The 14539-nt window shown below is 34.2% G+C and overlaps 1 protein-coding gene across 3 annotated transcripts in view; it reads right to left on the reverse strand.

Moving 5' to 3' along the window:
• Positions 1-14539, reverse strand: part of SPATA5 (spermatogenesis associated 5) — a 320569-nt gene that overhangs the window by 212231 nt on the left and 93799 nt on the right. For all 3 annotated transcript variants that reach the window (XR_007137477.1, XM_047798607.1, XM_047798608.1), the window contains one exon: positions 6731-6857. Coding sequence is in view for 2 of the 3 variants with exons in the window: in XM_047798607.1 (XP_047654563.1) it covers positions 6731-6857 (127 nt within the window). In the remaining variant the exon portion in view is untranslated. The remainder of the gene's footprint in view (positions 1-6730; positions 6858-14539) is intronic.

A 14539-nucleotide genomic window follows, 5' to 3' on the forward strand; every position in this document is an offset into this window, starting at 1 on the left:
AAAGCCTTCCTAATATTATTGGTTTATTTTAAGTCTAGCATGATATTATTGACTCATACATAATTTATCTTCAGAAAATATATGCAACAAATATATTTAAACAATCTCTAGAAAAACTTTGTGGCTCATGTGTAAACATTAGATATTAGAGACTTTAGTAAACTGCTAAGAGCTTACAAGGATAGATCAATGGTCAGTTAAATTTTCCTGCAAATGTCCAAATGGTAAATAATTTAGGCTTTACATGCCATAGGCCTCTACTGTAAATATTCTACTACAATAGTGCAAATGAAGTCACCGACAATACATTAGTGTTACTTTGTACTAATAAAGCTTTATTTATGAGGCCTGAAATCTGAAATCTGAATGTCACATCATTTTCATGTGTCACAAAATCATCTTTTTTTCAACCATTTAAATATTAAAAATCATTTTTAGATCATGGTATGTACCAAAACAAGTGATGGGTCAGATTAGGTACACAGGTCATAGTTTGCTAATCCCTGGGCTAGATATTCCTTACCTTGTCAATATCTAATTTATAGTTTCTCATTTGCTGACACTTCAAAATATGCTAATTTTTCCATGTTACAAAGGTATAGTAAAATCAACTTTCAATTTACAGTAGTTAAGAAATAAAAATATTGTCGTATTTAACCCATTAACCCATCTTCCAAAAAAATCAAAAGAAAAATAATACCAATTTATAACTTCTATGAATTAAACATACTAAGTTAGAAAATAACTCTGAACACTTAATTACTTAAGACCTCTATATTACTTACAAAATTTCCTTAATTGAGCAATCTGTTTGACAGAGGGCATAGGGCAGAATTTTTAAAATTCTTAAAGTTTACTACAAGAAAACTATGTTTTAGGCTAGAGATAATAATTATAATGATAATCATTATCGAGAGCCTAATATAGTAAGCATCATTACTCATTACTAAATAAAAGGACTACGTTTTAAAACATAAACAATTTTGAAGCTTGTTTAACACTAGGGTAAGAAGATACAATTGTTTCTTCCTTGATATTCAACACAAATACATGAAACACTATACTCTTCTAAAAGGGGCCACATAAGCAATAACAAAGAACAATATAAACTCCTAGAGTTTGTGCTTTTAACTATTATTTGGGCATCAAAAATAATTTAGTTGTTTGCTGGTCTAAAGTCTCCTGATGCTGTGTGTAAATCCAGGCCATCATCAATCTAAAAACAATGTAATTATTTGCCATCACAATCTCAAAAATCATCCTTCACATCCTGTCATTATTATGTAAAATGGACTCTTGAGAATATAACTTTTCTTCACTCATCTCTAAGCTGAAGGAAGAGGGTAGGGGGATAAAAGTTCTATGGAGACTTCAGGATACCACCTAAGACCCCAAGCAATCACTTTACTCAGACTAGTGTGCTCCATCACAGTTAATGTGTTTGACATGTATGACGCAGAAGGAAGTAGAATAATGTGATTCTTGAGCTCTGTGTCTTGCTCCCCTTGCTGAATCACCAGAATCCCCAGGAAACTCCAGTTTAGTTTCCCCAGACTATATGAAACTGAAATATTGCCCCCAAAATACTAAAAACGCACAACAAATGGGTCACATAATGATATTAATTTCACAATTCCAACAGTCTAAGAATTCTGTCCATTCAAGTATACTAACTTAAGGTCATCACGACACAGCTTGTAAAGTATTCTAATTAACTTTCAAGGCCAAATATTTACGTAAATGTAGCCAAAATTAGATTAAATGCAATATCTGACACTAGAACAGTCCTTTTTAATTTTCTTTTCCATGTTAGGCTAAAAACAAAATCTCTGCCTTTTAGCATCAGCACAGGAAATTTACTTTAATTCTTTTGTCACCTTCTCTTCCTATTCCCATTTCCTCCAGACAAGACAGGTGGTGAAAACTATGTCTATTCACTTCATAACAGGAAGTTGTTGTTTTTCAAACATCTCTTAAGACTGTTTTGTTTCTAATAGAACATTCAGGGCACATTTTGAACACCATGTTTTGATCAAACATGTGCTGAAACTTTTTTTTTTACAGTACTATTAAACAATAAACAAATAATGAGGTATATTTTCCAGAAAAAATATGGAAAATACACTTTTGATACAGTGCTTATCACCTGAGTAAAAACAAAGTAGTTAATAAAAAATATATTACACATAAATATGGAATTCTACCTGAAATGGCAAACAAAATATTTTTTATAAAAATCACTGATTATTTAGGGTTTTTTTTTTTTTTTGCACAACTAGAGAACATATGCAGAACAGTTAGACCATGGTTCTGATAGGCTTACAAGTTTCCTTGGTCCTCATCCTGCTGTAGCAAAGCATTGGAACAATGGATGTTTTACAAATTTATTAAAGCAAGAGTACATTTTCAGAGAGAGGGAGAATTCATGTGCACGGAGGTTAAAAGACACGGCCTGACTCACTCTTCAAGTCTTTATTCCCCACAAGGTAGACCTGAATGGAGACCCAATTTCTCCTTCTCCTGCCTCAGCTCCCTATGTCATGCATAAGGGCTGAGTGTTGCCCAATCTCTGTATGGGGCATATTTGATCTTCTAACTGGTCTTGGGTAGGACACCTTATTTGCATGGGGAACAGGTCATATAGAGGCAGGGTGAGGAATGGGCAACATTCCTTCTCTAGCTGGGAGTGAGCAGTCCAGGCTGGTCAAAGTGGGGGAAGGGGTATTACAATGAGACAGGGCCAGAGGCTTTGGATTTAATCTCCATGAAGGGGACTTGAAGCCTATAATTGTTCTTATTAAAATTTAAAGTTGTACTTGAAAGCATAGCATATCATTTGATGATCTTGAAACCATTGTTATACCACTTAAAAATACTTTTTTCCATTTACCAATTTTATATTTTGCTGCTGGTCATAATTTTACTATATTTCATCTACTGCAAATTAAACATTATAAATTTTGAAAAATGTGTATAGTAAATTAAAGACTTTTAGCTCCTTCTGGCCTAGTGAAAATTAAATCTTTGTATCTAATTACAATAGCTTAATCTAAATATGCTCATCCAAGATTAGTTGGTTAAAAAAAGTTGGATTTCTAATTTTCTAAAAATCAAAGTATATATTTAAGCATGTGTGTGTATATATATGATGTATACACACACACAAACATACAAGCAGACATATAAATACACATATATACATGTGTGTGTTTGTATATGTTTGCACTTCTCTCCGAACCCGCTTAAGGCAAAGATTAATTAATCAAAAGGTACTGCCAGTGTGTAGATTGGTATTTAAAATACTTATTTTGGACACTTAGGTGATTTCAGAACAAAGGTATTAAAGATAACATTTTATAAAGGATCGAAAATATGACTAGAATTTTATCAAGAAATTTTCCAAACTTTAATTTTTCAAACTCGGTGATGTTGAAGACTGTCACTTATAAGTTGCCATTAATGAAACAGAGCATCTGCCTAAGGCAAATATTATTAGCAGGCAAGAAACACATTTAAAAAATGCAAAAAAAAAAAGAAATGCAAAAAAGAACCCTCTTTCAACCCTTCAATCTCCTATCTTTGGAGACAAGTTTTGCCCAAAATCTGGTTAAGCATTTTCTAGAAGGGAGCCAAGATATTCAGACTAAAATACCCTAAAGAGGATGGAAGTCATCTGCCATTATCTTTGGAGTTCTAAGACTTATTCTAAGATGAGGTTGAAAAAAGCCTAAAACCTTAGAGTAGCCCAAGAATAATTTATAATCTCTAGGTTTATCTTTAACATCTCTTGAGGTCCTTCGTACCAGGGTAGGTAAAAACTAGGATAAATTTCACCTTAGTGCAAAACACAACAGTTGGGATTCAATCTAGGTTTTATAGAGGGAAAAAGTAAGCATTAGAGATTATAAATTAATGAATATATTAAATAGTAGGCTCACAAACTGTTAAACACAAAAGAATGTGAAAAAATGAATTGTTTAATAAAGGAGTTTCAATTCACGCATCCTTTTCTATTTTAAGGGAGATTATATGTATAATTTGAAGAAAGATATATCTGGACAAGGCAAAGCAGAGAAATGCTTTGAGAAAAGACGGTCTCCAAAGAAAAGGACATTTCAAAGGAACATCTTTGTAAGTAATCATATGACAGGCAAAGTTAAGTTGCTCTCTGAGAAACTTAGAAGTTATTCTTAGTGCCCAAAAGAGGACTCATGCAGGGGTTGGGAAAGAAGCTGAAGAGGCACTGTGGTAAAAAGAATTCTTACTCAGCCACAAGATGCTGGTTCTCTGCCAGACACATACCTTCTTCCAGTTAATCAAATGCTAGATGAGATGATATTGTGAAGGGCTTCTACAAATTTAATTAACGTCCTGAACCAATTAACTTGAAAGTGAGACTTTCCTTGGTAGGCCTAATTTGATCAAGTAAGATGTTAAAAGAAACCAGGCTTTTTCTGGCAATAGAAATTTAAAGTGTAAGATGAATAAAATATGATGCATCACCTCCACTGCTATCTTTGAAGACAGAAGGGTAATCAGGGTCTCTAAGAGCTGAGATTGGCTCCCAGCTGACAGCCAGTAAGGAAACTTAGCCCTTAGGTCTACAGTCACAAAATGTCAATTTCTACCACAACAACATGAGCTTAAAAGAGGAATACCATTTCCTGATGAGAGCACCGTCAGCCAACACTTTGTTGAGCCCTGAACTGAAAATTCCATCAGATCATGTCCAGATTTTGACCTACTACAGCAACACTAAAAAAATGAGTATTGCTTGAAGCTGTTAAAATTGAAGTAATTTGTTACACAGCAAGACAAAAGAGGCTAAATCATATAGTCTGAAGAACCCAAAGAAGTTTATAGTAAGCCCAAAGCCCTACTTCAAGAAATATATTTAATATCAAAGACATATAATATGAAGAAACCAAAGAAGCCACTATTAGATTAGACATTGTAGAGAAAGAAATAAAAGAAATTTTAGCACTTAATAGCCATGGGGTAACCAGGAGACAAATGTTACAAAAATAAAATATATTCTTGGAGTTCCCATAGTAGCACAGTGGAAACAAATCCAACTAGGAACCACGAGGTTGTGGGTTCAATCCCTGGCCTCGCTCAGTGGGTTAAGGATCCGGCGTTGCCGTGAGCTATGGCATAGATTGCAGACGCGGCTCGGATCCTGAGTTGCTGTGGCTGTGACATAGGCTGGCAGCTACAGCTCTGATCTGACCCCTAGTCTGGGAACCTCCATGTGCTACAGGTAAGGCCCTAAAACAACAACAACAACAAAAAAGTATTCTTACCAGGAGAAAAAGGATTCTTCTGGATTCAGTGAAACCAAAAGGTGGGATTAGGTAACATTTAAAGTCTCCTTCAGCACTTTTTATAACTCTTGTTAAGGTATAGTCCTATCTTTTTATAGACGTAAGAGGTGTCTGGGCACCAACCCAGTTCCTATAAGTGCTCATAACTCACCTAGCTTCTTATGAAACACTGCATAAGAAAGGGAACAGTTTAATTTATTAAGGTTCAAAGCTTTCTTACCTACATTCAACCAAGGGATTTTATCACATAGCAAAATACCTAAGTGAACAAAAACAAGGCTTTCTTCCCACATAAAAGCTCCTTTCAAATCTTCAGAAAGATAATTTTTTAAAAAATCCTATTTTTAAAGCTGAAAATTTGTGTATACATGCATAGGGAGGGAAGAGATCATAAGGCCATGAACATGAGGCAATAACACTAACAAAAAAAGAGAAACTGGCTTATGCTGCAGGGGTAAATTTTTACTCTCCATTTAGATTCTTATTTAAAAAAATACGTATTAAGGAGTTCCCGTCGTGGCGCAGTGGTTAACGAATCCGACTAGGAACCATGAGGTTGCGGGTTCGGTCTCTGCCCTTGCTCAGTGGGTTAACGATCCGGCGTTGCCGTGAGCTGTGGTGTAGGTTGCAGACACGGCTCGGATCCCGCGTTGCTGTGGCTCTGGCGTAGGCCGGTGGCTACAGCTCTGATTCAACCCCTAGCCTGGGAACCTCCATATGCCGCGGGAGCGGCCCAAGAAATAGCAACAACAACAACAAAAAAAAAAAAAAAAGAAAAAAAAAGTATTAAGTATAAATTAGTCATTTAAACTTAGTGAACTCCTTTATTAAACTACAATCTAGGGAAAGATAATGGTAGCAATACCTTGAAAGTGTTAATTCTGTACTATAAAGTTTAATTTAAAGCTACAGCCTAAGTAACTCTTAAGAGAAATAAAATCCATTGTCATTTTTATTCTACCTATTCTGAAAGCAACTACTAGGCCAAGAATGCTAGAAAGTTGTTGATAATAACTTGAGTCTGACTACTTGTAAACAGCCAGAAGTTTATCTTAATATGAATAAAAAAGTTTAAAATTTCTCAAAATAAATCATATAAAAAAAGAATTTCAGAACTTCACTTCTATAGGGATATATACTGGGAGTTGGATGCAACATTGGGGGAGGGGAAACTCAAGGGCTTATAAAATAGTTTCATTAATACCAAACTGTAAGTAATAAAAACAGAAATAAAAGCTTTACTCTGTTCTCTTCATTTCCTTTGATTTAAGATCTTTTCAGTATCCTCTAAATGATAAACTAATTAGAAAGTAATTTGATAGAAAACATTTTAAAAAACAAAATCTCCAAATAATCAAATGATCCAGTTCTTAATATTACAAAGCCCATACTGCCTTCTTTCTTACCTTGTCTATCCTATCTGGGCGGTTAGTAGCTGCCAAAATTGTCACATCCTTTAACTGTTCAATGCCATCCATTTCTGTCAAGAGCTGAGCCAAAACACGATCGGCTACATTCCCAGCACCTGAAGAACTGAGTATTAAAAATACCATTTTAAAAATCTGTTTACTTATAACCCTAATATTATTTTTCAAAGACTATATATGCTATAACAAGAAACACTATGCCTTTTTCAAAATATAAGATATATGCTTCAGAATTTAGAACTATTTCCAAATAATTTCTTTTCCTCCATCATAAACCATGATTTTTTTTTTCTTTTTCTTTTTTTTTGCTTTTTAGAGCCACACCTGCGGCATATGGAGGTTCCCAGGTTAGGGGTCGAATTGGAGCTGTAGTTGCTGGCCTACGCCACCACCACAGCAACGCCAGATCCTTAACCCAGTGAGCGAGGCCAGGCAACCTCATGGTTCCTAGTCAGATTCATTTCCGCTGAGCCACAATGGGAACTCCTTAAACTATGATTATTTTCTAATAACAAAGTGCTCAGTGAGTTTGAAATACAAAAAGATTTGGAAAGTAAGATAAGATTATTTTCAAAAGTTAATCAAATACTATCAAGTAATTATTTAACTTAATATTTACATTTTACAAAGCAAATATATTGACAGGAATTGGGAATAAAAAAACTGAATAAGATACAAACTCATCCTCACATGAAACTAAGAACATACATGTGATAGAAAACTCCTTATATGTTTATAACAAATGGGATATTTCTGATTATCTTGATATTTTAAAATATTAAGAATATTTTTAAAACACATCAGCCTGTAGGAAATCACTACAATACCCATATCTGGAGAAATAAGAAAAAAAAAAAAACTCATTTTATTTTGTTCCTTTTGTTCATGTAACAGGTCAATTACAAAGCTACCCCTGAACAAACTATACTTTAATTTAATCTCATTTCCTTTGATCACACACACAAAAAAAATTGCTGAATATCAATTTATAAGAAGCAAACCCAGTAAGTCTTACTAGTTAACAAAACCCTGATGTTACACATTTAAGGCCCCACAATAACAATTACCATTAGCACTAACTGGATTTACTAAGACTTATTCAGAATTGAGAAATATATAATAAACACCTGGATGGACAATTATAAAGTGACAGTATTCTAAGTGTATTAAATATATAAATTCAATCAGTTGCAGTTGAGTGTTGGGGGAAAAGGGAAAGAGAATAGAAGAGACACATCCCGTAACTTTGTCTTAGCATCCAAGACAGCAAGTGCAACTTAGGATAATTATCATGTAATATATTTAATAGTAAGGTAATCAGGATCTCTAAAGAAAAGAATTTAGACCTCAGTGACTAAGTTAATTCATATTAATCAAACACAAATGAGTTGTTATACAAACCGTACTATCAATTAATTAAATTAAATTAAGTGCTTGGTCCTTCCAGGTTGTTATATCAATCACATTGTCAATTTACTAAATTAAATGGTCTTTCCCAATGTCAAAAAAGCTTAGGACCAAGGAATACCTGGAAAGCCACTGAGATTTGTTTTGTTTAGCACTAATTCCTCAAATAACTAATAGGGAAATGCATAAATTTGCTGATCTGAATCTATCTAAGAATAAACTTTGAACATTTTGGATAAATGGATTACATATTCTTCAAAAAATCCTCCATAATATAACTATTCCAAACGAGAGTTTAGCTGTTACATAGGGACATTGCTAGCAAAAACTCTAAAGGCTCTTTCAAGGTGACTACAAGCATACAAATATTTATGGATGGAAACAGATTACATTCAAGGCCTTTAATTGTATTTACTTAACTAATTAGTGGTGATCCTACACTACAAGGTGCTAATAAGGAAGGTCATATGAACAGGTCTTGGGAAAGTCAAGGTGGTCTGTCCAGGTGAGATAGTTTTTAACCTAAAACCTGAAAAATGCATGCGGACCAGACAAAGATGGGGGAGAGAGAGAATACAGAACAATGAAACTGGAAAACAGTTCAGAACAGCATAGCATAACAGCAAAGTAGAAATGTAAGAGACTGGCAGGGAAAGATAAACCAAGGCTGGGTAACAAAGGCTTTATTATCCAAATTAACGGAGTATGAATTTTATCCTAAAGTTAATGGGAAGTTTTGAGTACAGACATGACAAAGTCAGATTTATCTTCTTGAGGACCGCAATGGCCAAAAATATGGAGAATAGATTACAAAAAGGCAAGACTGGTCCATTTTCCAGTCCAGAATCTTAGAAGTTTTTACTCCCTCCTAACAATAAAAAAAAGCTCTATAAACTGAAAAATTAACAGTTTTTCTTATATCCCACAGAGATGTGAGATCACAGGTACCCTAATCCATTCAGGCTGCTATAACATAATATCACAGACCAGGTGGTATTTTAAATAACAGATATTCATTTCTCACAGCCTGGAGGCTGAGACGTCCAAGATCAAAGGGGTTGCATGGTTAGGTGAGGACTGTTCTGGATGGTAACTAACACCTTCTCACTTGTGTATTCACAAGATAAAAGGGGGCCAGCAAGCTCTCCAGGACTGGGGCCTCTTTTATAAAATAAGACACAAATCCCAGTCATGAGGGCTCTGTTCTCATGAACTAAGCACCTCCCAAAGGCTCTACCTCTTAGGATTTCAACACATGAATTCTGGAAGTAAACAAACATTATAGACCAAAACAATAAGCCAAATCACCATCACCAAAACTGAAGAGACAGATAGGCTGGATACAGAAAAAAACAGTAAACAAAAATCTCCACAGGAAGCAGTGCTGTAGCAGTAAAGCCTGAAATGTAATTGATGAATTGCTGAAGGCCCAGTGTAGACAAGTCTGAGAGCTAAATACTCCAGGAAGACCCAATCATATGGAAACTCTTACATTTTTGTGTTTTACCTTCAGAAGCTACACCAGGCTCTCAAGAGAAGTTCTGAGGAAAACCTCTTCATACTTCTGGTGGGTGAGTGGGGGGTCATAAGAAGCCATTTTGAAATGTGTTAGGACATTCTGTACTTCTCAACAAATCCTGCTTCCAAGAGAAACTATTTTACCAGAGCCTATATTAGGATTTTATCAGAGCCCAGCTGAGCTAGAGGAAGGGAAAAACCTTTGCCAGCCCTATTCTAAGGGAAGGGGGAGTTATTGAAATCCAATTGTGAAGTTCACAGTCCAGCAACACAGACTCACTAGAATTCTGCAACATAATCACAGGACGGTATGAACATTTCCCCTACCTCACTTATACTACATTACTAAAGGCCAACTTGGCACAGTTCCTTTTATACAGTACATCATGTCTATCAAGAAAAAACTACAAGGCATACTATGAGGTAAACAAACACAGTTGGAACAAACTGAGCAAACATCAGAACCAGAGAACCAGCAGGAATGCTGGAATTATCAGACCAGTAATTTGTTAAAACTATGACGAATATGCTAAGAGCTCTAGTGGCCAAAGCAGACAACATGCAAGAAAGGGGCAACATAAACAGAGAAATGGAAATTCTAAGGCGAAGAAAAAAAATGCTAGGTATAAAACAACTGTGACAGAAATAAAGAATGCCTTTACTGGGCTCATCAGGAGAACAGACATGGCTGAGGAAAGAATCTCTGAGCCTGTCAACAGAAACATCCAAAATCCAAACGCCAAGGAAAAAAAAAGGCTGAAGAAAACAGAAAAGAAAAAAATAGAAAAGAATATCCAAGAACAATGGACAACAAAATATTTAATATATGTATAACTGAAATACCAAAAGTAGAAGAGAGAATGGAATAGAAAACTATTCGAAGCAACAATGACTGAGAATTTACCAAAATTAATGTCTGACACCAAGATCCAAAAAGTCCAGAAAACGTCAAGTAGGAAAAATGCCAAAAAGCTATACCTAGGCAAATCATAATATTCAAACTATAGAAAAATCAAAGATAAAAAAGCTTGAAAGAAGCTAGAGGACAAAAACACTTAACTTTAGAGATGCAAAGATAAGAATTACATTGAATATAATGACTCCTCAGAAACCATGCAAGTAAGGAGAGTTGATGAACCCCCATAGGAGGGTTACACTACCAAGCATTGGAAAGAGCTATACATACACCAAAAAATATTAACCTAACTACACTACTAGATAATGGTAAAATTCTAATTTTTTGCCCTACCTTGAGGAGTGAGGAGTCTGGGCAACATTAAATAGCTTCAAGTGAACGGTCTACTTTCATCAAAAGAAAAGGTCCTGGGCTCATTCCACATCTAATCTTACGTATGCTATTGCTTACTCTGCCTATCCCTAATAGGAACTATACTCAAATAATGTCAGAACTCATCTGTAGCTATGTCCTGTACACCCTCCCTTCTTCCTCCAATGAGTCAATAAGATGCTAGACATCTTACTGGTGAGTATGAATGTATTCACTAAGCTTGTTGAGAAGTGACAAAACAGCTACTAGGTTTTGTTTCAGATTAGTCAAAGGTCATTGTGGTATGGTGAGATAAGGATAAGAGGAAAAACAGGGGGATACTCTTATTAGGAAGTGCAATAATTCATCCAATTCAAGTCATTTATTCAATAAACATTAACTGCCTAGCAAACCAGGCGGAGCTTTAGGAAAAATGAAAAGATTAAGACGGCAGTCCCTACTCCCTCAAGGGCCTTGGAGCCTAGTAATGAGACAGAAAACTCCACATTCACTTGCTTTTCCAAAATAAATAAAGCACAGAACAGTTCCTCAAAGACTGATTTAAGAATACTGGATTACATTTGCTTTTAGTTTAAATAAAGAATTTGGATAGAATAAACTAAACTAAATAAAACTAGATTAAGATGACAGATTCACACCATTAGTAATGAAGCGGCTCTAACTTATAACCATGAATGATTATACCATATAGATATAATCTACATATATATGTATAATTGATATCATATTTGAATCTTTTATAGAAAAGATGGCAATCTCATTATTATCAAAATTAGATTTAGCCAGGGCTAGTAATGAATCTGAGGACCATTCAATACAGATCTTAAGAGGTAATACTTGAAAGAAAAATTGAACAATGATGTTAGAGGCCAAGAAAATGAGTTATTTTAATAAACAATATAGATTTATTATTATTAAAAATCTATACATTGGCTTTAAGTTTTCAAATTTTATAAAGTAAAAAATTAGAATACATTTAAAGGCATTCCAAATTTATGTAATTTTTTTTTTTTTTTCATTTCTGGTCACCCTGTGGCCTATGGAGTTCCTGAGCCAGGGATCAGATCCAAGCTGCACCTGCGGCAATGCTGGATCCTTTAATACACTGTGCTGGGTCCTGGTGCTGTAGCTATGCTGCTGATCCTGTTGTGCCACAGCACGAACTCCAAATTTATGTAAATTTTCCTCATATAATTTAACTAAAATTTCAGTATCTCATAACCATGTATTAATGTTTTGAACATAAATTATTACACAAAATAACAGATTTAAAGATGAAAGAATCCCACATATAAACTTTATTACAAGCACTTTTTACATGAGAGTTTATCAGGGGGGGGGAAAAATCCCAAAACTATATAACTGTTTTTCATTTTGAATCTATTTTAAGTCACAGGTAAGAAAAAAAACATTTTTAAGGGTTTTTTTAAATGCTATTCTCAGATTGTGAAAGCTCACTAACACACCATAACTTTCTATTAACATAAACTAATCTAAAATTAATTTAAGAATGGGTAAAACATCTCTCAAATAGAAAAATCACCATTACCATAATTGCTTTAGACACTGAACCCAACACCAAGCATTAAGTATGGAGTCCACAAAAGAAATGGGACAATTAAGCCTAAAATAACCTGTCATCAACAAAAAGCATTATTGATCTATTTATCTCATCTATAGATAGATATCTATATCCCTGATTCACCTCATTCCTTAAAACTCTACAGCCTACAAATAAAAAGACAAATAGGAAAAGATTTCCCTAGATTATTATTTAGCCTTTATCCCTTCTTCCTTTCAGTCTCCTCTTAAGAAAAGATGCTAGGGAGTTAACATTAAATTATCATGTAATCTGGAAAAGGATAGGACTGAGATAGCAAAAACAAAAATTCACATGGATTGTAGCCCCCAAAAAAAGAAAGAAAGAAAAAATGAAAAATTTCAGCAGGGACGTGGAATATACATGAAAATACTCTAAACCTAAAGATTATAATAATTAAAATTAAGAATTAAAAATATGAATGTAATATTTGATTAAATACAACAGTACAGAGGATTCTTGAACTGCAAGACAGGTTAGTAAAAATATCCAAACTGATGCCCAAAGAGAAATGAGAATGAAAACAATATAAAAGGCATAAAGAATCCAGTGGAAAGCTTAAGAAACAGGTAATTGCAGTCCCATAAGGAGAGAAGTGAGAGAATGAAACAGAATGGCCTTATTCAATCAAGCACTCTATTCTTGATTTACTGCTAAATCCTCCTTTAGTTTTTAGTTTCATAAAAACTTTCGTAGAAGCAATATCTCAAATGCAATCTAAGAATTTCCAAAAATCATCAAAAGAAATCAAAGATATCAAGAATGGACTCAGGATTCTCAAATGATGAAGTCAATAAAGGTATTGCTAACTCAATAAGTCTGTGATCAACATTTAAGTATACTCCAAAATTTTCTTTGCAAAATGACTTCTACACAGTTGTTAATAGTAAAAAGAGTTACAAGTTGGATATTTCTGAGTCCTAAGTACCATTTTCCCTAATAAGAGAATTACAGATTTATGAGATCATTTGTTTGTATAGATACCAATAACTGTTCACTGAAAAAGTTAATAATACACACAATTGCCCCATGTCCTATTTTGCTTTTTCTTTCTTTACCTGATGTTAACAAGACCAATTTAAACTTATTTTTAAATGAATTACCATGATTAGGAAACTTCTATATTTAGGAAGGAACTAGATTTCCTTAATGAGGAAGTGTGTATAACCACCTAAAGGCAAACGAATTTGGGACAGGAGAAAACAGTTAAAAGATTTTTTCCCCCCTGTTTTATAGTAAAGTTAAGGAAGAATATGAATACATTTTGAGCAAATAAAAGCCTTTGAAGATGATAACACTATGGGAACAAAATTACATTTCTGGCTCTTTGACAGACATTTCTTTAAAATAAAAAAAAATTTAATGGAGAGAGTTTTATATTTTTAAAAAATTTCAGCATGTGGATACTTTAAAAAGTTATCTATGAAAAATAAAATCACATGGCAAACTAATTGTATCAATATTCTGTTTCAAAAAATAAATATCTATTACAAAATATAGCTCGCAAGTTATGAAAACACTAAAATTACTAATGTCTTTTCTTATAAGGAAAAAGTAAGAAAGAAAAAGGAGATAGGCCAGGAAGGGTAACTAGAGAAATTTTTAGTTAAAAAAAAAATAGTCTATGGGAGTTCCCTTCATGACTCAGTGGTTAACGAACCCGACTAGGATCCACGAAGATGTGGGTTCAATCCCTGGCCTTGCTCAGTGCGTTAAGGATCTGGCATTGCCATAAGCTGTGGTGTAGGTCGCAGGCACGGCTTGGATCCAGCATTGCTGTGGCTGTGGCATAGGCTGACAGCTGTAGCTCCAATTTGACCCCTAGCCTGGGAATCTCCATATGCTGGGGGTGCAGCCTTAAAATAGCAAAAAAAAAAAAAAAAAAAGTGTAGGAACTCATATTTTAAATAATTAAAAACATCTGAACAGAAACCTTTTATGTAACTCCAAATAAAATCTGTTGATATTACGGTAA

Source organism: Phacochoerus africanus, chromosome 10, assembly GCF_016906955.1.
Source record: "Phacochoerus africanus isolate WHEZ1 chromosome 10, ROS_Pafr_v1, whole genome shotgun sequence".
Taxonomy (NCBI): Eukaryota; Metazoa; Chordata; class Mammalia; order Artiodactyla; family Suidae; genus Phacochoerus; species Phacochoerus africanus.